The sequence below is a fragment of the Somniosus microcephalus genome, chromosome 5 (assembly GCF_052327205.1).
Source record: "Somniosus microcephalus isolate GS21.2 chromosome 5, FLI_Smic_1.0, whole genome shotgun sequence".
Classification (NCBI taxonomy): domain Eukaryota; kingdom Metazoa; phylum Chordata; class Chondrichthyes; order Squaliformes; family Somniosidae; genus Somniosus; species Somniosus microcephalus.
Genome location: NC_140991.1, coordinates 308,146,432 through 308,172,847, shown reverse-complemented (window position 1 = coordinate 308,172,847; position 26,416 = coordinate 308,146,432). Strand labels below are relative to the sequence as shown.

General features: G+C 48.0%; 1 protein-coding gene across 1 annotated transcript in view; it reads left to right on the top strand.

Moving 5' to 3' along the window:
- Positions 1-26,416, top strand: part of LOC147117871 (cadherin-12-like) — a 327,937-nt gene that overhangs the window by 87,552 nt on the left and 213,969 nt on the right. Inside the window, exon 3 of the mRNA XM_085989253.1 lies at positions 8,320-8,614. Coding sequence (XP_085845379.1) covers positions 8,320-8,614 — 295 coding nt within the window. The remainder of the gene's footprint in view (positions 1-8,319; positions 8,615-26,416) is intronic.

Sequence of the window (26,416 nt, the reverse complement as noted above, 5' to 3'; positions counted from 1 at the left end):
AGTCTGCCTCCACCACCCTCTCAGGCAGTGCATTCCAGATCCTAACCACTCGCTGCGTAAAAAAGTTTTTCCTCATGTCGCCTTTGGTTCATTTGCCAATCACCGTAAATCTGTGTCCTTTGGTTCTCGACCCTTCCGCCAATGGCAACAGTCTCTATTGCCTTTAATGGAAACAAAGATCAGGAGAGGTGTGTAACGCGTGTCTGAGGCAAACAACCATGTCTAGGCCCCTCATAACTTTATACACCATGTTGTTCAAACAATGTAGTTAACCTGTTAATAGAATATTGTAAGCAACCAAAAAAACTGTTTCACACGTAAATCTCACCTCCCAGTCAACTCATGGCTTTCGAACTGGATTTTCTGTTTGCTGGTCCTATAATTCAATCAATTCAAAAGCAAAATACTGCTGTTGCTGGAAATTTGAAATAAAAACATAAAATGCTGGAAAGACTCAGCAGGTCAGGCAGCATCTGCGGAGAGAGAAACAGAGTTAACGCTTCAGGTCGATGACCTTTCGTCAGAACTGGCAAAGGTTAGAGATGTAACAGGTTTTAAGCAAGGGCAGAGGCAGGGAAAGTGGGGAAGGGTGGAAAGAACAAAAGGGAAGGTCTGGGATAGGGTGGCAGGCAGGAAGAGATGATGGTGCAAGGCAAAAGGAGATGGTAACAAGACAAGTAAAGAAACAAAAGATGGGTCTAGAAGAGAAAGAAAGACTTTATATAGCACCTTTCATGACCACCGGACGTCTCAAAGCGCTTTACAGCCAATGAAGTACTTTTTTGGAGTGCAGTCACTGTTGTAATGTGGGAAACGCAGCAGCCAATTTGCGCACAGCAAGCTCCCACAAACAGCAATGTGATAATGACCAGATAATCTGTTTTAATGATGCTGATTGAGGGATAAACATTGGCCAGGACACCGGGGATAATATACAAATACAGAAGATAGGAGCAGGAATAGGCCATTCGGCCCCTCGAGCCCATTTAATGAGATCATGGCTGATCATCCAAACTCAGTACCCGGTCCCTGCTTTCTCCCCATATCCCTTGATCCCCTTTGCCTCAAGAAATATATCTAACTCCTTCTTGAATATATTTAATGAATTGGCCTCAACTGCCTTGTGTGGCAGAGAATTCCACAGGTTCACCACTCTCTGGGTGAAGAAATTCCTCCTCGTCTCAGTCCTAAATGGCTTACCCCTTATCCTTAGACTGTGACCCCTGGTTCTAGACTCCCCCGCCATCAGGAACATAATGCCCCTGCTCTTCTTCGAAATAGTGCCGTGGGACCTTTTACGTCCACCTGAGAGAACAGACATCTGGTTTACCATCTCATCCGAAAGATGGCACCTCCGACAATGCAGCACTCCCTCACTGCACTGCACTGCACTGGAGTGTCAGCCTAGCTTTTTGTGCTCAAGTCCCTGGAGTGGGACTCTGAACCCACAACCTTCTGACTCAGGCGAGAGTGCTACCCTCATAAGCCACGGCTGACACTTGTGCAAATGGGAATGGCAGAATCATCAGCAACAGACGGATGGCAGATGCTGCCTGACCGGTTGAGTTTTCTGTTTTTAATTCAATCAAATTTCTGCTTCTTGGATTGACCAAAGACTGTGGCTAACTCTGACTTTGATTGGTACTACAGCTACAGTATGACACCCACACTCCTGCAACAAACAATTGTTTTCTAAATGCAGGAGATTGTGTGGCGGCCTGTCAGAGGAAGTTTCTCGCTAATGTATTGCTCCAGCACAATACCAAGACTTGAAAATGGGCCAGTTCACCTCACAATGAAATCTTAATGGCCCAGTAATTCGGGTCCCAACGTGTGAGTACGGACGGGGTACTCACGCGTGGGCCCGATGGAAGTGCCGGTTTTCAGCATGCACAGCGCATGCGCGGGAAACCGGCATTTCCTTTCCTCTGAACCAAGGGGTTCAGAGGTCGAACGTGTGCGCGCAGGAGTCTGCGCGTGTGCGCTGAAATTCCTTTTTTTAAGCTTTGCCCGTGCGTGAAGGCCTCCGGTTTTTACGCGTGAAAAAAGCAGACGTAAGGACTTAGTTTTAAAAGGTAAGTGGTCTATTAATTAAAGTTAGAATTTTTTTTCCACAGGTTTATTATTTTTTAAGACTTTACAGTAAGGTAAGTGTATTTTTAGACCCGATTTTTAAAAAAATTATTTTTTTCAAAAATTTGAGTAATTGTTTAAATTAGTGATACGCTTATCAATTACTTCATAAAAGGTGATGAGTCGAAGAAGAGATGACGAGTCGAAAGAAGAGATGAATAAGGCTTTTATTAGCTAAGAAGAGACCATGCTTCTTCGTGAGTGACTGAACAAGTCTGAACGAAACCCACACAGTGGTGGGTGGAGTCAGCTGAGGCATGCCTCCATACACAGCGCCACCCAGAGGTGGCAATATACAATACAGTGGTTTACCACATTCACCCCTTGTTTAATGTGAAGTCCGGCGGGGTGAAGGGTACTACAAGTTAAGTCTATCAGGAGGCCTTGTCTGACGTCCTGATCGTCGTGGTGGCGGCGGTGGTGTTGCAGCATCCGACGTCGGGTCTGGTGTCTGGGTGGTTGGCGAAGATTCCTGGGGCTTTGGCATGCCGTCTGCAGGGGTTGGGTTGGGAGGGGTGGTGGGGGATAACAGTGGTAAGGGGGATAACGGTGGTAAGGGGGATAACGGTGGTAATTCAGGGGTACCCGAGGGTGCGAGATCTCGTATGGAGACCGTGTCCTCCCGCCCGTCTGGGTATGTCACCCAGGCATACTGGGGGTTGGCGTGTAGGAGGTGCACCCGCTCGACCAGGGGGTCCGTTTTATGCGTCCTCACGTGCCTCCGCAGTAGGACGGGCCCAGGAGAAGTCAACCATGCCGGTAGCGAGGTTCCCGATGTAGACTTCCGGGGGAAAACGAACATTTTCTCATGAGGGGTCGCATTAGTGGCAGTACAAAGCAGTGACCGAATGGAGTGGAGCGCTGCAGGGAGGACCTCCTGCCAGCGGGAGGTCGGAAGGCCCTTAGATTTTAGTGCTAAGAGGACTGCCTTCCAAACCGTCGCGTTCTCCCTTTCCACCTGGCCGTTCCCCCGGGGGTTGTAACTGGTGGTCCTGCTCGTGGCGATACCTCTTGTTAGCAGGTACTGCCGAAGTTCGTCGCTCATGAACGATGAGCCCCTGTCGCTATGTATATAGCTGGGGAACCCGAACAGAGCGAAGATGTCATTCAGACACTTGATGACCGTGGTACTGGTCATGTCTGGGCAAGGGATGGCAAAGGGGAAACGGGAGTACTCATCAACTATGTTGAGGAAGTACACATTGCGGTCAGCGGAGGGGAGGGGCCCTTTAAAATCGACGCTCAGGCGTTCGAAGGGGCGGGTGGCCTTGATCAGGCTTGCTCTGTCCGGCCTATAGAAGTGCGGTTTGCACTCGGCGCAGATTTGGCAGCTCTTGGTCATGGTCCTGACCTCCTCGATGGAGTAGGGCAGGTTACGGGATTTGATAAAATGGAAAAACCTGGTGACCCCCGGGTGGCAGAGGTCATTGTGGAGGGACTGCAGCCTATCACTCTGCGCGTTGGCGCATGTACCACGTGATAGGGCATCTGGGGGCTCATTGAGTTTCCCTGGCCGATACAAGATATCATAATTGTAGGTGGAGAGTTCGATTCTCCACCTCAAGATCTTGTCGTTCTTGATTTTACCCCTCTGCTTATTATTAAACATAAAAGCTACTGAACGCTGGTCAGTGAGCACCGTAAATCGTTTCCCGGCCAGGTAATGCCTCCAGTGACGCACCGCTTCTACAATAGCCTGGGCCTCCTTTTCGACGGAGGAGTGTCTCGTCTCGGGGCCCTGGAGGGTCCTTGAGAAAAAGGCCACGGGTCTGCCCGCCTGGTTAAGGGTCGCGGCTAGGGCGAAGTCGGAGGCATCGCTCTCCACTTGGAAGGGGATGGACTCATCCACCGCGTGCATTGCGGCCTTCGCGATATCGTTCTTGATAAGAGTGAAGGCTGCACACGCCTCTGGTGTCAGGGGGAAGGAGGTGGCTTTGATGAGGGGCCTGGCTTCGTCTGCATAGAGGGGCACCCACTGGGCGTAGTAGGAGAAAAACCCCAGGCATCTCTTCAGTGCTTTTTGGCAGTGGGGAAGGGGTAGCTCCATTAGGGGGCGCATTCTGTCGGGGTCGGGCCCGATGACTCCGTTCTCCACCACGCAGCCGAGGATGGCCAGGCGCTTGGTGTGAAACATACATTTTTCCTTATTGTACGTTAGGTTCAGCCGTTGGGCCGTACGGAGGAAATTTGCTAGATTAACGTCGTGGTCCTGCTGGTCGTGGCCGCAGATGGTGACGTTATCCAAATAGGGGAAGGTTGCCCGCAGCGCGTTCTGGTCAACCATTCGGTCCATCTCCCTTTGGAAGACCGAAACCCCGTTGGTGACGCCGAAGGGGACCCTAAGGAAGTGGTAGAGGCGGCCGTTTGCCTTGAAGGCAGTATACTGGCGGTCCTCATGGCGGATGGGCAGCTGGTGGTACGCTGACTTAAGGTCGATGGTGGAGAATACTTTGTATTGCGCAATCTGATTGACCATATCAGATATGCGAGGGAGGGGGTACGCGTCCAGCTGGGTGTACCGGTTTATGGTTTGGCTGTAGTCGATTACCATGCGGCGTTTTGCAGTGGTTTTAACGACTACAACCTGGGCTCGCCAGGGGCTAGTGCTACCTTCGATAATGCCCTCCTTCAATAGCCGCTCCACCTCAGAGCTGATAAAAGCTCTGTCCCCGGCACTGTACCGCCTGCTTTTGGTAGCGATGGGTTTACAGTCGCGGGTGAGGTTAGCGAACAGGGGAGGGGGGGGGACATTTAATGTGGAAAGGCTGCAGGTGGTTTGCAGCAGGCGATTTAAAAGTTGTTGGTTGCAGACTGTGAGTGGGGGGAGGGGTCCACCGTATGCTAGTGTGACACTCTTAAGGTGGCACTGAAAATCCAACCCTAGCAGGACGGCAGCGCAAAGACGGGGCAGGACTAGCAGTTTAAATTTTTTATATTCAGTGCCCCCTACTGACAGGGTCACCACACAGTAGCCGCTGATGTCCATTGACTGGGACTTGGACGCCATAGAAATGCGATGGTGCGTTGGCAGAATCGTGAGGGAGTGGCTACGTACCGTGTCGGGGTGGACGAAACTCTCTGTGCTCCCGCTGTCGATCAGGCAACTGGTGGCGCGGCCGTTTACCGCGATATCCATCATGGAGCTGGATAGATGGTGAGGGAGGGCTTGATCCAGCGTCACGGAGGCCAGTATGTGGCTTAGTGAGTCACTATAGTCATCCGCCGAGACGGTGGTCGGTTCCGGTGACGAAATGGCGGTTGAGTGCGTTGGATACGATGGCGGCGGATGCCATGCGGCCGGGGGTACACAAAATGGCGGATAAGATGGCTGCTCCCACGGCCCGCACGCTGCGCTGCTGGCTGGCTTCCCCTTGCAGGCGTTAGCGTAATGGCCTTTCTTCCCGCAGCCCGAGCAGGTAGCTGTCTTAGCTGGGCAGTGCGCTCTGGGATGTTTTAACTGGCCACAGAAATAGCATTTTTGGGCCTGGTTACTGGGCATCGAAGCAGTTCTTACCGGAGGCTGCTGTCTCGGTTGGGTCGCTGCAGCGGTTGGTGCCGGGGGCGGCGGTCCCGTGTCCCACGGTTTCGATTGCCATGTCTCGGCGCCGTTACGGGGGTATGCCTCGAGGTTTCGGTGGGCCTCCTCTAACGAGAGCGCAAGGGCAATGGCCGTCTTCAGGTCGGGTTCCTTGCTTTCTAGCAGTCTCTGCCGGGTGTGGTCTGACTGGAGGCCCCTGACGAAGGCATCACAGGCGAGTCCCTGCGCGTGCTCCACAGCCGTTACCGCTTTACAATCGCAGTCTCTGCAGAGTGCCAGTAGCGCCCGTGCAAATGCCCCTACCGATTCTCCCGGTTGCTGCCTGCGGGATCCCAAGAGGTGTCGGGCGTAAATTGTGTTCACTGGGCGCGTATATTGCCCTTTTAGTAGCTCGAGGGCCGCCACGTACGTATTAGAGTCCCGGATTAGCATATATACTTGATGGCTCACCTGGGCGGTCAAAATTTTCAGTTTGTGATCCTCCTCTGTAACCTGTGAGATTGCGAGGAAGGATTCAAAGCAGCTCAGCCAGTGTTCAAACTTGGCTGATGCACCCACCTCTTGAGGGTCGAGGTCCAGGCGTGGTGGTCTGAGGGCTCTCAGCAATGTCTGCTGTATCCGTTGCTGTTGTTGCTCCTCAGGTGTCGCCATTTAACTTTTAGCTAATAAAATTGATACGCTTATCAATTACTTCATAAAAGGTGATGAGTCGAAGAAGAGATGACGAGTCGAAAGAAGAGATGAATAAGGCTTTTATTAGCTAAGAAGAGACCATGCTTCTTCGTGAGTGACTGAACAAGTCTGAACGAAACCCACACAGTGGTGGGTGGAGTCAGCTGAGGCATGCCTCCATACACAGCGCCACCCAGAGGTGGCAATATACAATACAGTAGTTTACCACAATTAGTTTTTTACAGTACGATAGCAAAATACTGCAGATGTTGGAAATCCGAAATAACAACAGAAAATGCTGGAAAAACTCAGCAAGTCAGGCAACATCCGTGGAGAGAAATTTGAGTTGACGTTTCGGGTTTGACCCTTATTTAAGCAAGGGTCAAACCCGAAACGTCAACTCAAATTTCTCTCCACGGATGTTGCCTGACTTGCTGAGTTTTTCCAGCATTTTCTGTTGTTATTTTAGTTTTTTACAGTTGTTATTATTAGTTCATTTAATTAGTGGGATTTTAAAAAACTTTTATTTGAAGTTTAAGTACTGTTTTGGGCGCCCGGAGTTTTCATGAGTTTGGCAGTTCTTGCGATCAAACTCATGAATGAACTTTTGCAACCTCCGATTGGTTGCCCAGTGCTCACGTGATCCCAGCCGGCTCATCGAACTAACTACGCCGCTGGATCACGCAAGCACAGCGCGCCGGGAGCTGAACCGGGCCACAGAGAGGAAATGCACGCAGGCCCAGGCTTCAACTGTCGGCGCGCTAGGTAAGTGTAGGTCGGGGGCTTGCACCTGCGGGAAGCCCCCGACACCAATTTCTGGGCCAATATTATGAATCACCTTTTTCATTAATAGTTGAGCTAATTATATTTTAAAATTGTTATTGCAGTTTGTGGTGCTTGTTTTAGAACACAGTAATCATGGAAATTCTCCTTAGAACTTCTTTATTTCAAATAGAACAAGCGAAGAGAAGATTAATACAAAAGCGAAATACTGCAGATGCTGGAAATCCGAAATTAAAACAGAAAATGCTGGAAGCACTCAGCAGGTCAGGCAGCATCTGTGGAGAGGGAAGTAAAGTTAATGTTTCAGGTTGATGACCTCTCATCGGTTCTGAAACGTTAACTTTTGTTTCTCTCTCCACAGATGCTGCCTGACCTGCTGAGTGTTTCTAGCACTTTCTGTTTTTATTTAAGCAAGGGGAAGATGCTTGCCAGATCACCACACATTCATAGTCTACAGTTATACAGGGCCTTGGTGAGACCACACCTGGAGTACTGTGTGAAATTTTGGCCTCCTTACCTAAGAAAGGATATACTTGCCATAGAGGGAGTGCAGCGAAGGTTCACCAGACTGATTCCTGGAATGGCAGGACTGTCGTATGAGGAGAGATTGGGTTGACTAGGCCTGTATTCACTAGAGTTTAGAAGAATGAGAGGGGATCTCATATAAAATTCTGACAGGGCTAGACAGACTGGATGCAGGGTGGATGTTTCCCCTGGCTGGGGTGTCTAGAACAAGGGGTCACAGTCTCAGGATATGGGGTAGGACATTTAGAACTGTGATGAGGAGAAATTTCTTCACTCAGAGGGTGGTGAACCTGTGGAATTCTCTATCACAGAAAGCTGTGGAGGCCAAGTCACTGAATATATTTAAGAAGGAGATAGATAGACTTCTAGACGCAAAAGGCATCAAGGGGTATGGGGAGAGAGCAGGAATATGGTATTGAGATAGAGGATCAGCCATGATCATATTGAATGGCGGAGCAGACTCGAAGGGCCAAATGGCCGACTCCTGCTCCTATTTTTCTATGTTTCTATAGTCAATGGGCAATGGAATCTATCTTATGTATCAATTCAAGAATGTCTAAATGGTTAAACTGCATGTTTTTTCAGGAAGGTGCACTTATCAAACAGGGTCTACGTTTGATTTTACCAGTTCCCTCTCGATAATCTTTGATTTCTATGTGTTGGCCTAGCTACACTCTGACCTGGACAACGGTGATGGTTCTGTAACGTATACTCTCTTAGGCCAAGGAGCTGGCTCGATTTTCACCATCGATGAGATAACGGGGGACATTCATGCCATCAAGAGCCTGGATCGCGAAGAAAAGTCTTACTATGTCCTGCGTGCACAGGCTGTCGATACAGAAACCAGAAGACCCGTGGAGCCTGAATCGGAGTTTATCATTAAGGTTCAGGATATTAACGACAATGAGCCAAAGTTTCTGGATGGACCTTATGTGGCTAGTGTCCCGGAAATGTCGCCTGCTGGTGAGTAGAATGGAATGTGGTTATGTGCACCAGATTTAGATATTGTCTCAACTTACTCATGTTTTTTTACCCTTCTCCATGTTAAATTGCCTCCAATCGTCCATGAGGGAAGCTAAAAAGTACAAAAAGCCTAATGTGCATGATCTAGCGACAGTACTTGACTCCCAGAAAGAGGACGATGCAATCCGATTCCTCACTGTTGTTTCTGCTTAAGCTACTTCTCTGGCCATGGGCTTCAAAGCCCAGGAAGGGGTAAAAATGACCAGGACTAGTATATCCCAAGAAGTCTACCCTGACTGACTGTCCTAGTGAGGATGTGTTCAGTCGCAGAAACGTCATTTTGGATGATCAGCCATGATTGCATTAAATGGCGCAGCAGGCTGAGGGGCCGAATGGCCTACTCCTGCTCCTATCTTCTATGTTTCTATGTTAAGCAGACCCTTCCACCCTCTCATACCAAGGAAGAAAAAGTACAAGGCAGAAAACAGCAAATAAAACACTTCCAACAAACAGAAGGCAGGCACATAAAATAGATGGCTGGTTTCTTATGATGCTTCCCGCGTTCCTTTCAGTGAATAGTTAGCTTGGGTAGTGTGCATGTAGCGAGGATAAAACTCAAGAAGCCCCCCTGCCTGTTATCCACCTGTCTGATTGCCCATTCCATTGGCAAAGCCATAAGCCAGATGGGGATTCCTAAAACTACTCCTTAATTGTAATTTAATCTCATATTTTTATTCTTGAATTTTAATTTTAGTCTGGGCGGAAAATGTAATTTACAGGAAACTCTCGATTTACCGGCACCTAAATAACCGGAAATCTCTGTTAACCTGCAAAATTCAGGAGTAGGTTCAGGTAAGTTTTATTTCATATTAGTGGCTGTTCCTGGATCTGTGACCGTGTAATGGGGTTCCTGCACTTGTTGCTATGCAACAGGGACGCCTGGATCTGTGGCCGTGTACGGGGCTCTCGTACCTTTTACTATACCTCTCTGTAATCCGGACTTTTTGATAAACCGGCACCACGCCGGTCCCGTCGGTGCCGGATAAAAAAGAGTTTCCTGTAGTTGGTGAAAATACAATGGGGGTGTAGTTGGTCTTTGCCAGCAACGCGAAACCCCTCATACTGAATAGTTAACCCATTATACACTATGCTACTTTTTTTGTCCCCCATTGACTACAATCGGGCGGCGTGTAGAACAAGCTGCCAATTCGCTGTGAGCGCATTGTGCGTTATTGGCAAAGTCCAATTTCACCCTCAATTATTTTAGCCAATTTTTTTTTTCCTTCATTGAGGTTAAAGCTGAAACAATTTGTCGGAGCTGGCTGTTCTTGTCAAGAGAGGAAGCGGAACAGATTGCACATTTTTTTTTCAATCATCGCTTCTGTTTTATTGCTTACGGACAATTGTCTACCAATTTCGACAGCCGGAGGTGTCCCAAGAAAACCAACTGCTGCTACCTCGATTTGAGCAACAGGCATCCAGATGTTTTGCGAGCATTGTGACTGCCATCCGATAAGAGCATCTTTAATATTTAATGAAGTAAAGCAATAGTGAGTGATTGGATTGCTGAGCAATTGAGAGACACCATTATAAATTATGCTTGCAGAATGATTGAGTGGTACAGTAGGTTGACAACGTCCTTTGATCTCTGAAGCCGGGTTCAAATTTATTCGGGATTGATGAAAGGCTCATCTTTTTCTGCCTGCTCTAACTGCCCTCGGCAAGATTAGCTTTGGGCTGTCTGAATCCAATCCTAGCAGTTGTAAATTCACCGTCTAAAAAATATTACGGCTGTAAATTGGCATGTCGCAGAACAGAATGTGCCTTTCAGTTACACAGTAAATATCACACAGCAGGAGAAGCTACCCTGGTGTTAAATTTGGAGCACATTGTTGGACTGGAGGCAGATTCTCTTTGGATTTAATTCATGCCAAAGCTCACCTGGATCTGAAAAGTGAAAACATTCTTTATTTAAAATGCCAGCAGTCCTCAGCTTCCATTAGAACATAAGAATTAGGAGTAGGAGTCGGCCGTATGGCTCATCGAGCCTGCTCCGCCATTCAATAAGATCATGGCTGATCTTCAGCCTCAACTCCACTTTCCCGCCTGATCGCCATATCCCTTGATTCCCCTAGAGTCCAAAAATCTATCTGTCGATCACATTCAACGCAAATAACAAACCCGCGCGAGAGTGTAGCTCAGAGTATAACATTCTGTTCTTCTCTTCTTAGGCAGTCCCTCTGAATGAAGGATGACTTGCTTCCACATTAAAAATTAGTTCTCAGGTGACTGATGAGTCCAATGCGGGACCTACAGTCTCTGTCACAGGTGGGGCAGATGGTGGTTGAAGGGGCGGGTGGATGGGGTGCTTGGGTTGACGTGCGCTCCTTGCGCTGCCTGCGCTTGGCTTCTGCCTGCTCCCGGCGAAGAGACTCGAGGTGCTCGGCGCCTTCCCGGATGCTTCTCCTCCACTTTGTCGGTCTTGAGCCAGGGATTCCCAGGTGTCGGTGGGGATGTTACACTTTTTCAAGGAGGCTTTGAGGGTGTCCTTCTTTTATTCTTTTATTCTTTTACCCTGATCTCCTGACATTGATTGCTTTAGATAATTTATGCAGGTCAATGACGTTTTAATGCAAAAATTTATAAGGGCTGAATTAACTCAGTCAATCCATCGCACTCTTGATGGGATTCACCGCAGGACCTGTAAGGGATAGAGCCCCGGTCTACCCATTACATGACCAGTGACGCGGAAGAGGGAGTGGTCTGAGGCTGGGACTCCCTACGCCTGGAGATCCCACACCTCTGGTTTATATGAGGCCTGGCGTATGTCTGGAGGCCAGTACACTCAGTCAGGTGAGACGTTCTGGCCTTCAGGAGGATGCATGTGGGCTCCACTGGAGGGGGAGTGGGGCTGGTGGGGGGGGGGGGGGGGGGGGCGTTAATGGGTCCAGGCCAGAGCAATAGACATCCGAAGGCGGAATGGAAAGTTTTCATGCTGGCCTCCTGTTTCTTGTTGTCGTGGGGGCTTGGGCCCAGGCGCCTCCACCTCCCAGGATAGAAGACAGACGTTGGTGTCTATGGCAGTGTGGGGCAGGTGAGCACTCAAAATGTGTCCGCAGTGTTGCAGCTAGCTAGCCAGCCCCATGCAAATCAGGTGCCCTCCCACTGATCCTACATGGGCCGGTGGGTCATTTTTGGAGAACATTGGCGTAACTGCTCAGAACGCAACCTGCATGTTGCTGAGCACTCACCAGGATAAAAGATTATTGCGACTAAAGCAAATTACAATTAGTCATTTAAGCAATGAATAGTTAATAATCACACAACAGATTTTAAAAGATTACTCCTTAAGGTAAAGTAGACCATTCACTAACAGTATTACAACATTCTGTATAAGAACAAAGTTCTGTTACATAGAATAGGTCAGGATGTGCAAATGTCATTTGACAAAAATTTATGTACCAGTACGAATTCAGTCAGAAAAAAATTGGATGATGAAAATATTTGTTTGTTTCATATCTACTTATAAATGTATTTATGAATCTACGAACAATGACGGACAGGTAAAGACCCTCTGGTCCACCCAGCCTGTCCCACTCAATGGCGATACTTCGTGTATCACAATATATAATCTTCACCCCACCCGAAACCGTGTGATCTTCTGGGAGAGGGGAAAAGCCAGATAAAAAACCCAGGACAATTTGGGGATAAAAATCTGGGAAATTCCTCTCTGACCCATCGAGGCGATCGAAACTAGTCCAGGAGATCGCACTGGCTATGAATTGCCTGCGGTACTTACCTTCTGTAAGAGGCAATCTCCAACCCAGCCAGAAACAAGTACAACTCTTGCTTGAAGGGATTCAGTGAGTCAGCGTTCACCTCACTAGACGGCAGCCTGTTCCAGAGGCCCACTGTTCTCTGGGAAAAGAACCACCTCCTGACATCTAACCTAGATCTGGCCTCATACAACTTCAGTTTGTGGCCCCTGATCCTCCCTAACCTATTTAATTGAAAGAAACTGTCAGCTGGAACACAATCTACTCCCTTCACTGGCCCGGATTTTACGTAAGTGCCCCACAAGTTCTGGGTTTCTGCGTGCGATGTGCGTGCGCGAAAACTCAGAACTTGCGACCTGTCAAGTTTCTCCTTGACAGAACGTACCCATCCACTGTAAATTCAGTTTCGCTGGTGCAGGGTGGGGCTATTTGCCAACTACTGTACTGCCCAGCGAATACCTACCAAACCCTTACACCCGGTAAAAGCAGGCGTAGGGCCTTCTTTTACCAGCGTAAGGGTTAAAATAAATGTTAAAATAACATTTTTAAAATGATTTGAACATTCACTTACATTTAATATTAATTTATGTTTGTCCCATCGACCTACCAACACTCACACCCACAGCTCACGCTTTGCACACCATGACAGCTATTCAAATATGGCAGGCACAAGGGTCATTAGTTATTAGAATGAATGTGATATGTTTGATATGTTTATACATAAATTTATTCATGGAGTTTGCAATATTTTGTGGTCTCTCCCATTTCACCTTTGCACCCAGGAGGACGCTGCGATGTTGCGTGGCACAGGGACGGTATGATGGGGATGTGGTGAGCAAAAGGGATCTGGGTGGAAAAAATTGGGTTGCTTTGTACCTCCCGTTAGCACCCTAAGAGGGTGCTAATGGGGCGCAAAGCAACTAGCATCCGGACACAGCGCTGCCCACGCCTCCCGCGAAATTCAGCCAGTAGCGCCTCGCTGCACTGCACCGCTGGCGATGATGTTATCGCTATGCGCAATGCCCCGCTCGTGCCCCGATCTTCAGGAGCACCCCCTGACTTACCGCCAGACGCTATGTCCGACGGGGTCAGGGGGGCCTACCTGCGGCCTGGGGAGGCACAATTTAAAGGCGAGGTGTGGGCCGGCCATTTTTGTTGCTGGCCGCCTGCCAGCGCGCCTGTCCCCGGCCTCCAGAACGGTCCTCCCCGTGGAGTGTCGACTGCGCTCCAAGAGCACGGCACTTCTCTTGAGTGCTGGGCTCTTTTGACGGCACCCCGATCCCCGGGGGCCCTGCTGGGCTCCGGGTCGCTCTGCACAAGGCCCCTCCCCTTTAAGAAGGTGAGGAAGGCCTGCAATACCGCGGCACGTAACGCCGCGATATTGACGCGCAGCGCCCCAAGAGGGATGCGGGGCGCTTCCAGTAGCACCCCGCTTCCCTATTGGGGTGCAACCACTGAAGTTCCGGCGCGGGGGCGCTAATTAATCTGGGTGCTAAAAGTAGCGCCCCGGCGAAGTTAGCACCTCAAATGGGGCGCTACTCAATTTTTAGCCCCTGGGATTTAAGTCATCTTGGCGTGAGGCTCAAGGTCTGTTTGGAGGTGGTGGCAGGGTTCTGTGACCGCCACCTTCGTGATGCGGAGCCTTCTAATACACTGCTCCTCGCTTAATTGAAGGTAGGAGAAGTGCTGCTGGAATACCCTCGAAGGGTAAGGCCTCCCGGTGAGAGCCCTGATGTCCCTCCTCATCCCTCTGTGCACATGTTCCTGTATTTCTGGCTGCCTGCGCTCCCTCCGCCGTAGATCCTGGAGGGTGAGGTGGCGCCAGTACAACCCCCATTAATGTTGCCAAGTGTAGCAGTTTGAATCTTTGAACAATAAAATTAGCTACTTTGTAGTTGCCAGAAGGCTGCTGATACAAAAGAAGCTTAAAATTACTCATAGAAACTGTTCAGTGGCTGAAAATGACAAGAAACAACTAATGTGCCCTCAGAGGTGCAAGCGATTAATGCTGATGTCTTTAAATAACATCGCTGGTGCCGGCTTCCTGGAGCTGCACGCCAGCTCTCCCTGTCACTGTCTGGTGGAGGAGCTAAGGTAAGTGGCGACAATGAATTTTCCAGATCGGGCGGCCAGTGCTCGTTGCAGGCTCACTGGTGTCATGATCTGCCTGGCATTGAAGTCCCCAGCGGTACCTCGTACCGGTGGCGCAACGGGGGGAGGGGGCCGGATTTGCCGTGCGGTGCTGGATTCGCCTCGTCCCGGCGCTACTGCATCAGCGCCATCTGCTGCCGCTAACTGGAGGCGATAAGGTGCTGAATTTTTGCCCCTTAGAATTCCAAATTCGAGTGAAAATATAGTCATGAATAAAAAACTGATGATCCACTATTTGGTTGCTTTTTCCAATTAGACCATTCTCATCATTTTGAAAAAGTTGTGAGGTGGTGAATATTCAAGAAACATTGAATAGTTAAATAATCACTGCAGTTCAGGAGTGGTTTCTCTTGACAAAACCCAATGCTGTTTGAAACAGTTGGCTATTAATATCATAAACATTGGAATGTTTATGTTATTGCCATAAAGGTATACAGCTTTATATAATTGGTATTTAGCCTACTGTTTAGATCGTCTCTTGGCTTCATTAAACATGGGTTTCCTAGCAGAAATAATACCTGGTGAAATAGGTTGTCGAGGGTAATGTGTTGAAAAATATTGCTACAATCCGATACATATGTTCCATCTGGTATTATTTTTATTGCAAATTCGGTCAGGCAGAAAGAGGAACCACTCTAAGTCATTGACAGTCAAACACCACTTTTACATATGTTGCCCCATAGTTTTATTCAGTCCAGCTGAAGACACTGGATACTGCAAAGGCTATGGGCCCTGACAACATTCCGGCAATAGTAGTGAAGACTTGTGTTCCAGAACTAGTTGCGCCCCTAGCCAAGCTGTTCCAGTACAGCTACAACACTGGCATCTACCCGGCAATGTGGAAAATTGCCCAAGTATGTCCTGTCTACAAAAAGCAGGACAAATCCGACCCGGCCAATTACCGTCCCATCAGTCTACTCTCAATCATCAGCAAAGTGATGGAAGGTGTCGTCGACAGTGCTATCAAGCTGCCTGCAATGTTTTTAAGGAGGCCAGCAAACCTCGCTCCGTAGTGACACCGCCCGTTTTCAGGCCTTATCGGATTTCTAGGCCTGTAAATCAGAAAGAAGAAGGACAGGAAATGTTCGGAATAGATAGCAAGTCAGTCAGCAACTGTGAAGAGAAAAGACAAGCTAATATTGGGTGCTACAGCCGACAACACGGTGGCATAGTGGTTAGCACTGTTGCCTCACAGCGCCAGGGACCCAGATTCGAATCCGGCCTCAGGTGACTGTGTGGAGTTTGCACATTCTCCCCATGTTTGCGTGGGTTTCCTCCGGGTGCTCCGGTTTCCTCCCACAGTCCAAAGATGTGCGGGTTAGGTTGATTGGCTATGATAAATTAACCCTTAGTGTTAGGGGGATTAAATACGTGGGGTTACAGGGATCGGGTGGGATATGTGTCGGTGCAGGCTCGATGGGCCGAAATGGCCTCTATCTGCACTGTGGGGTTTCTGTGATTCTGTGATTCTGTGAACCTGCTAACTGACATCCAGTTTTGGTTCTGCCAGGGCCACTCAGCTCCTGACCTCATTACAGCCTTGGTCCAAACATGGACAAAAGAGCTGAACTCAAGAGGTGAGGTGAGAGTGACTGCCCTTGACATCAAGGCAGCATTTGATCGAGTGTGGCATCAAGGAGCCCTAGCAAAACTGAAGTCAATGGGAACCAAGGGGAAAACTCTCCATTGGTTGGAATCATACCTAGCATAAAGGAAGTTGGCTGTGGTTGTTGGAGGTCATTCATCTCAATCACATGACATCACTGCAGGAGTTCCTCAGGGCAGTGTCCTAGGCCCAACCATCTTCAGCTGTTTCATCAATGACCTTCCCTCCATCATAAGGTCAGAAGTGGGGATGTTCGCTGATGATTGCACACTGTTCAGCACTATTCGAGACTCGTCAGATACTGACGCAGTCCGTGTCCATATGCAGCAAGACCTGGACAACATTCAGACTTGGGCTGACAAGTGGCAAGTAACATTCGCACCACACAAGTGCCCGGCAATGACCATCTCCAACAAGTGAGACTCTAACCATCTCCCCTTGACATTCAATGGCATTACCATCGCTGAATCCCCCACTATCAACATCCTGGGGGTTACCATTGATCAGAAACTGAACTGGACCAGTCATATAAATACTGTGGCTACAAGAGCAGGCCAGAGGCTGGGAATTCTGTGGCGAGTGTCTCACCTCCTGACTCCCCAAAGCCTTTCCACCATCTACAAGGCACAAGTCAGGAGTGTGATGGAATACTCTCCACTTGCCTGGATGAGTGCAGCTCCAACAACACTCAAGAAGCTCGACACCATTCAGGATAAAGCAGCCTGCTTGATTGGCACTCCATCCACCACCTTCAACATTCACTCCCTCCACCACCGGCACACTGTGGCTGCAGTGTGTACCATCTACAAGATGCACTGCAGCAACTCGCCAAAGCTCCTTCAACAGCACCTTCCAAACCCGCGACCTCTACCACTTAGAAGGACAAGGGCAGCAGACGCATGCGAACATCACCACCTACAAGTTCCCCTCCAAGCCACACCCCATCCTGACTTGGACCTGTATCGCCGTTCCTTCACTGTCGCTGGGCCAAAATCCTGGAACTCCCTTCCTAACAGCATTGTGGGTGTACCTACACCATATGGACTGCAGCGGTTCAAGAAGGCGGCTCACCACCATCTTCTCAAGGGCAATTAGGGATGGGCACTAAATGCAGGCCTAACCAGCCAGCGACGCCCACATCCCATCAATGAATAATTTTTTTTTTTTAAAAAGCCTCTCTGCACTAACATATGCCACCCAGTTAAGCTGGAGAGGATTTTCACTTTCTAACCAATGGGTGGTAACATGACGTTGCGAATCGCTCGCCCGGTTTCCATTTCTATAGAAAACTGCTCTTCCAGTTTCTCACCCAAACTGAAGTTGATCACTTTCCCTGCTATCTCTTCTATAAAGAAAAAGAAAGACTTGCATTTCTATAGCACCCTTCATGACCTCAGGATGTCCCAAAGCACTTTACAGCCAATGAAGTACTTTTTGAAGTGTAGTCGCTGTTGTAATGTAGGAAATGCAGCAGCCAATTTGCGCACAGCAAGCTCCCACACACAGCAATGTGATAATGACCAGATAATATTGGCCCAGAACTTCGGGTCTCCACGGGGTGAGTACGCACCGGGTACTCACCCGCAAGCCCAATGGAAGTGCCGGTTTCCTGCATGCACTGCGCATGCGCGGGAAAGCGGCACTTGCGTTCCCCTGAAAGAAAGGGTTAAGAGTTCGAATGTGTGCGCAGGAGAGGCAGCGCGTGCGCATCGAACTTACGTTTTTTTTTGCAGGTTTTCCCGGGAGGGTAAGTCGCCAGAAGATAGACATTTAAAAAGCAGTCGCAAGGCCTGCTTTTTACAAGATAAGTGGTGAATTAATTAAAATTAAAAAAAATTTTCCACAGGTTTATTATTTTTAAATATATAAAGAAAGGTAAGTTTATTTTTAGCCCCATTAGAAAATAAAATTATTTTTTTCAAAAATTTAAATTATTGTTTAAAATAGTTATTTCATTTAATTTATAGTTTATTTTAAAAATGTGATTTAAAAAAAAAAATTATTTGAAGATTTAGTGATGTTTTGGGGCTTATAGTATTTATAAGTTTGACAGTCCTTCATGTCAAACTTATGAATGAAGCATTCCCTGCTCCGATTGGCTCCCCATGGCCCACGTGATCCCAGGGGACACATCAAACTAACTGCGCCCCGGGATACGCAAGCACTGCGCACCAGCAGTTGGAGGAGGCCCCGGATCGGAATTCCACGGGGGCCCACAGCACAACGGCCGGCGCGCAAGTTAAGTGCAGGTCGGGGGCTTGCACCCGCAGGAAGCCCCCGACCCGAATATCCGGGCCATTCTGTTTTAGTGATGTTGATTGAGGAATAAATATTGGCCCCAGGACACCGGGGATAACTCCCCTGCTCTTCTTCAAAATAGTGCCGTGGGATTTTTTACGTCCACCTGAGGGGGCAGACGGGGCCTCGGTTTAACGTCTCATCCGAAAGACGGCACCTCTGACAGTGCAGCAACTCCCTCAGCACTGCACTGGAGTGTCAGCCTAGATTTTTGTGCTCAAGTCTCTGGCGTGGGACTATGAACCCACAACCTTCTGACTCAGAGACAAGGGTGCTGCCCACCGAGCCGCGAATTGGTTCCATGTTCATGGCCCCACTCCAATAATTTACGATGCTGTTAGTATGTTTCAGCTATCTCACTTTCTCCGCTATCGTTATCATCATCATCGTTACCATTCATACAATTCTTCAACTGCGATTTAGCGATTCCAATTTGTATTGATAAAGGGGCCAATTTTCATGCTCTCTGCTGGGCAGGAAGGGGTGACATGAATCTTGCCATTCATGTGGAAATGACTTATGACGTAATACTGGGTGGCCTGCTGGTGGCGCTGTCCAGGGAGAGCATAAATACTCGGGCATGGGCCCAGCTTGCTCAGGACATTCTTTAACAGGAACTAGTGAAGGTCACAACTAGATCTCCATGTTGAAAAACAGTTGATTAAAGCCTTGTTTAATATTCAGACCAAGTGCCTAGTAGTTTTCTTACGTCAAGGGGTATTTGCGCTCCGAAAATTGCAGCACTGAACTCAGTGCCCTGCTCCCACACCCGAACCAACCATCGTGGAAATGGGTGGCCAGAACACCACTTGTATTAGGCAGGAACCAGCTTGTAATATGTTAATCAAAGTCCTATGCCATCGGTAGGACACAGATGCAATTTTTAGGTACCGCTAGCCAGCGGTCCTTGAAGGGGCCATTGCAGCTGCTCAGTAAAAGCAGCAAAACGCCTGTGACACTGATTTTTGTAGAGCAAAGAGGAACATTCATAAATGTTTGCCTTCGCCCAGCACAATTCTTCCTGCCCTCCATGCCTCCTCCATGATCGCTTCCTGCCATCACTTACTCCAAAAACCCTCGACTCGGCTGCACGAAGGAGTTGCCGGATTTTCCCGCCCCCTCTCGCCTCCCATCCCCTCCCCCAATTGGCGAGCTGCCAGCCAGCATTGTGCTCACAGTTCACCCGATGACACGCAGCCATGAAAATGGCCCCGGCCTTTGGCCGAGGGCATGCAGCGGCCAGCATAATCGCAACACCTGCCGCCCAGACAGTGCCCACCAGAAAAGTAAACCGCCCACATCGTCTGCCCCAGAGGGCTGTGCATGCTGAGTCTTTGAGTATATTCAAGGCTGAGATCGATAGATTTTTGGTCTCTAGGGGAATCAAGGGATATGGAGATCGGGCGAGAAAGTGGAGTTGAGGTCGAAGATCAGCCATGACCTTATTGAATGGCGGAGCAGGCTCGAGGGGCCGTGTGGCCGACTCCTGCTCCGAATTCTTATGTCCTTATGTCTGTTTCTTTGGATCTGCAACCCGCCTCTAACTATCATTGTTCCTCTGTCATTTTTTGCCATCCACGTTTCAGGTGCTTACTAAAGTGTTAGTAGTCTATAACTGCACCACAGAATTTCATATTTACCCCGATGAAAGTCCTCCTTGACTCCCAGTGCCTTCCTTCATTCAGTTGAATCTCTTTCCCACTTTTAGCAAATTTGCATATTAATTTTCCTGTCAATTAATTAATCTTCTGCAATTATGCTTTGGAGATCTGTGAAGGTATGATTCTGCGCTAATGGATGAGCGATCTTCAAGCACTACTCACATTCGTCATTCCCATCACCCATGCCTCATTATCACAATTTTATTCTCATTTATCTTGAGCCAATAATCCTTCCATTTAAATTATAGATATTAGTAGTTTAGAACTACATCTTATATAAGCGGTAGTACATCATGGGCCCAGAAATTCGGGTCGGAGGCTTCCCGCGGGTGCAAGCCCCCGACCTGCACTTACCTAGCGCGCCGGCCGTTGAGTTGTGGGCCCGCGTGGGATTCCGATCCTGGGCCTGCTCCAACTGCCGGCGCGCAGTGCTTGCGTATCCCAGGGGCGCAGTTAGTTCGAAGCGTCCCCTGGGATCACGTGGGCCATGGAGAGCCAATGGTAGCAGGGAATCTGTATTCATAGATTTGACAGGCAGGCCTGTCAAATCTATGAATACAATTCAGCCCCAAAACATCACTAAAACTTCAAATAAATAAAAAAAATCACATTTTTAAAATAACTATAAATTACATAAAATAACTATTTTAAACAATAATTTAAATTTTTGAAAAAGTTAATTACAGTTTCTAACGGGGCTAAAATAAACTTACCTTTCTTTAAAGTATTTAAAAATAATAAACCTGTGGAAAAAATGTTTTAATTTTACTTAATTCACCACTTACCTTGTTAAAAGCAGGCCTTGTGACTGCTTTTTAAAAGCATAGCTCCTGGAGACTTACCCTCCCGGAGTAAGCTGCAAAAGAAACGGAAGTTCCAGGCATACGCGCTGCCTCTCCGGCGCACGCTTTCGACCTGTTAAACCCTTCCTTTAAGGTAACGGAAGTTCCGGTTTCCCGCGCATGCGCAATGCATGCACGAAACTGGCACTTTCGTTGGGCCTACGCGTGAGTACCCCATGCGTACTCACCCGTGGGGACCCGAAGTTCTGGCCCATGACTGTTCTAACACTTGAGTAACATTCCACACGTGCCAATAGGTTGAATTAATAGAGTTGAATGTCATCTATATCATATGGGTTACCAGTCTGTATTTTTGTTTGTGCTTATTTATAACCATTTTTTTTTCAGTTACGCCCAATCCAGATTTAATTGCTGCTTTCCATTTTTCTTGTCAGCCAGTGGCTCAGTGGGTAGCACCCTCGCCTCCGAGTCAGAAAGGCTGTGAGGTTCAAGTCCCACTCCAGAGACTTGAGCACAAAAATCTAGGCTGTCACTCCCAGTGCAGTACTGAGGGAGCGCTGCACTGTCGGAGGTGCCGTCTTTCATGTGAGATGTTAAACCGAGGCCCCGTCTGCTCTCTCAGATGGACGTAAAAAATCACATGGCACTATTTTGAAAAGGAGCAGGGGAAGTTATCCTCGCTGTCCTGGGGCCAATATTTATCCCTCAATCAAGTTCACTAATAAAGAGAGTATCTGGTCATTATCACATTGCAGTTTGTGGGAGCTTGCTGTGCGCAAATTGGCTGCCGCGTTTCCTACATTGCAACAGCGATCGCACTTCATAAAGTATTTCATTGGCTGTAAAGCACTTTGGGACATCCGGTGGTCATGAAAGGCGCTATATAAATGCAAGTCTTTCTATTTTTAATTAAAATTGGGAGTCAAGTCAGGTACACAAACAATATGGAGCACTTCCGGTTCATCCTTGATTGGGCGATTTCAGGCCCATTTATATTAGAACTTTGGCATCGCAGTGCGCTGAAGCTGAAGTTACAGTATATCCTGAGCCCAGTCCCAACCTGACCCCTGAGGGGAAATGTTGTGAAGGTTCCCTGGAGCAGGCAGTCGCACATCAAGTGGGTTTAGCATTGCGTGGAGTGCTACTACAATTAAAATATTCGCGTTTGAAATATTGGGTAAAGAGCTGTGTTCTCCTGGACTGAAGAATCACAATTCCAACTGGGCAGTGTTAAAGCTAATACCTACCTAGCTGGAACCCCATACTGCAGCATTAATAAAACTGGAAATCAAGCGTGGAATAACCCTAAAATTGATATAGAACCTCGGTTAGACCACACTTGGAGTACTGTGCGCAATTCTGGTCTCCGTAGATATAGAGGCACTGGAGAAGGTGTAATAAAGATTCACAATGATGATTCCAAAACTGAGAGGTTATAATTATTAGGAACGATTGAACAGGCTGGGGTTCTTTTCTCTCAAAAAGAGAAGGCTGAGTGGTGACCAATTGGATGTCTTATAAAATTCTGGAGGGGTTGATAAGGTAGACGCAGAGAAGATGTTTGCACTTGTCGGGGAATCCAAAACTAGGGATCATCACAAATATAAGAGAGTCACTAATGAATCCAATAAGGAATTCAGGAGAAGCCTCTTTACACAGTGAGTGGTTAGAATGTAGAACTTGTTATGAGGGAGCAAGGAACAGAAGGATATGCTGATAGGGTTAGCTGAAGTAGGGTGGGAGGAGGCTCATGTGGAGCACAAACACCGGCATTGACCAGTTGGGCCGAATGGCCTGTTTCTGTGCTGTAAATTCTTTGTGATAATTCTACGTTATTAAGGCCGCATACCAGGAATGCTCCCTCTGTAATTGCTTTTGAGTTAAATAACGGGCCGTATTTTGCGACCCCTACGGGTGCGTACGAGGTGCGCACGCGCCCATGGGGGCCGTGCAAGTTCCGGGTTTAGGCGCGCGAAGCGCATGCGCTAAAACCCGGAACTTGCGATCTGTCAAGAAGCCTCTTGACAGAACCTCTGCATCCCCAGGAGATGGGCCTCCGCGGGCGGAGAGTTGCGCTATTTGTCCACCTTCCGCCCGCTGAATGCCCGTGAAATTCTTACACCTGGTAAAAGCATAAGACAGGCTTTTACCAGCATAAGAGTTTAAAAAAATAGAAAAATAAAATGTTATCACTCATTTATACATTAAAAACCCTGTCCAAAAAGGTAAGTTTATTTTAGCCCCGTTAAAACATATGGGGGGAAAAATTTGATTGGTTAGTGTCTCCCGTTAGCATCTCTGGGGGGCGCTAACAGGGCGCTAGGAACTTAGCGCCCAAGCGCGGCGATTTTAGTGCCGCTCGCGAAATTGACCAGACGTTTTGCGGCGGCGCTAAACACGACCGCCACGATCTCCTGTGCCCGCAGATTGGGACGTCAGTCGAGCGGATATTGAGTCGCGCCCCCTGCCTTAGTGCCTGCCACTAGGAAAGACAGGTAGGGGGGAACGTTTTCAAGTCTGGAAGGGGCTGGGGGAGCGCTATTTAAAGGCGGGTGCTGCCTTTTATCGGCAAAATTTTTGGTACACGCAGGGAGAGAGACGTCTAGAGAGATTTAACGCTGTCCTAAGGAGTTTTGGCCTCAGCATCACTTTTGAGGTTCCTAAGCGCCGAGCTCTTTCCCTGGGCCTATCCATTAGTGCTTCCAACACAATTGCTTTCGAGGTCTCTCCAGGCCGAGATTCAAGGCTGCAATGAGCAGGGAGTGGCTGGCCAGCAAGATGGCCCCTCCCCTTTAAGAACTGGACGGCGCCAGTCTGTCTGGCTTCCATGGTAACGTACATCGCCTGAGCTTCGGTAGCGTTCTGAGGTAGTGCCTCGCTCCCTGACGTTAGCACCTTAAGAGAGGTGTGTAGCGCCTGATTTAGGCGCTCAAATCACCTCCAGGGGTGAAGGAGGCAAATTTTGCAGTCAAGAACATAAGAACATAAGAACATAAGAAATAGGAGCAGGAGTAGGCCAATCGGCCCCTCGAGCCTGCTCCGCCATTCAATAAGATCATGGCTGATCTGATCCTAACTGCCAATCCACTATCACAGAACCATCTCCTGAATCTAACAGAATTAGACACACGAAATAGGAGCAGGATCAGGCTACACGGCCCCTGGGCCCGCTCCGCTACCCACAGGGCCATGACCGATCCGAACCTAGACTCATGTCCAAATTCCTGCCCGCTCCCCGTAACCCTTAATTCCCTTTACTTCTAGGAAACTGTCTATTTCTGTTTTAAATTGATGTAATGTAGCTTCTACAGCTTTTTGGGGCAGCATATTCCATGGACCTACCACCCTCTGAGTGAAGTAGTTCCTCCTCATCTCAGTTTTGAAAGAGCAGCCCCTTATTCTAAGACTATGCCCCCTAGTTCTAGTTTCACCCATCATCGGGAACATCCTCCCCGCATCCACCCGATCCAACCCCTTCACAATCTTATATGTTTCAATAAGATCGCCTCTCATTCTTCTGAACTCCAATGAGTAGAGTCCCAATCTACTCAACCTCTCCTCATATATCCATCCCCTCATCCCCGGGATTAACCGAGTGAACCTTCTTTGTACTGACTCGAGAGCAAGTATGTCCTTTCTTAAGTATGGACACCAAAACTGTACGCAGTATTCCAGGTGCGGTCTCACCAATGCCTTGTACAACTGAAGCAATACCTCCCTATTTTTATATTCTATCCCCCTAGCAATGAAAGCCAACATTCCATTGGCCTTCTTAATCACTTGCTGCACCTGCATACTAACCTTTTGAGTTTCGTGCACCAGGACCCCCAGATCCCTTTGTACTTCAGTACTTTCCAGTTTCTTGCCATTAAGATAATAACTTGCTCTACGATTTTTCCTGCCAAAGTGCATAACCTCACACTTTCCAGTATTGTATTCCATCTGCCAAATCTCTGCCCACTTACTTAGCCTGTCTATGTCCCCTTGCAGGTTTTTTATGTCCTCCTCACTCACTACTTTCCCTCCCATCTTAGTATCATCTGCAAACTTTGATATGTTACACTCGGTCCCCTCCTCCAAATCGTTAATATAGATTGTAAAGAGTTGGGGACCCAGCACTGACCCCTGCGGAACACCACTAGTTACTGATTGCCAGTCTGAGAATGAACCATTTATCCCAACTCTCTGCCTTCTGTTAGATAGCCAATCCTCTATCCATGCCAGAATATTACCCCCAATCCCGTGATTTTTTACCTTAAGCAATAATCTTTTGTGTGGTACCTTGTCAAATGCCTTTTGGAAGTCTAAATACACTACGTCCACTGGTTCCCCTTTATCCACCCTATATGTTACTTCCTCAAAGAACTCCAGCAAATTTGTCAAACATGACTTCCCCTTCATAAAACCATGCTGACTTTGTCTGATTAAATTATGATTATCCAAATGTCCTGTTACTGTCTCCTTAATAATGGACTCCAAAATTTTACCTACCACAGATGTTAGGCTAACCGGTCTATAAAGGGGATAATTAGCGCCGGGCGCAAATGTTAACGCCCCAAAATGGGCAATACCCAATTTTTCCCCCATAACATTTTTGTTTAAAATATTTAATTAAATGGCATTTTAATTAATTTTAAATACGTAATTAAAAAAAAATGTATTTCATGTGTTTGTGTATTTTTGTATGTACGGAGCTCCCATAAGTATGAAGGGGGATTCCCTTCTTTTATTGGTTGGACCGGCCCACGTGATCCCAGGGGCGCTTGCCAACCGCATGCGCCCCTGGGATACAAGGGCCTCTGCTCGCGCAGACCCGGAGAGTCCCAGGACGCAAGCCTCAGTATTTCCTGGGCCACCAGGTAAATGCGTAGATATTTTACAGGTCGGAGGCATCCACCCACGGAAAGCCTCCAATCGCAAATGTTGGGCCAGCAACTTTATTTTAGAGAAAGCACTGTTACTGTTAATAAATCACACCAGGCAATTATCTGGATGGGATGTTTTTCTGTTCTCTTATGTTGTATCTATGTTAATGAAACAAACAGCTAGCCATGAGTAATGAACTAGATCAGGTAGGTGAGTTAAATGTGGGTGGGCAGCTCAGGATTATGTGAACACATTACGATGAGGGATAACGTCCAGCTAGAAAGGGAAAATGTTAAGTATAAAAGCAAGGGTGCCAGATTGGAATGGGGCAGGCTTTAGAATGATGAGGAGTGAGCTACCTGAAGTGAGTAGGAAAGAGAAATGTTATTGCAGGGTGCAAGATGTCATCCTTGACTCATCCATACTCAGCACCAGCCACTAATCAACAGACAATTTTGGCAAGGGACTCTCAAAAAGGCATGAGGCCCTGCATTTGCATGTATAAGGCAGCTGCCCAGAGTGCCTACAAAGCCGTCTTTACCAATATGGTGGTGCTCGTAATTGGCACAGGTTGGATATAAGATGTTGCACCCTGAAATTGGTTCTTTTTGCCCTTGCTTAGATGCTGAGAGGCTGTTTCC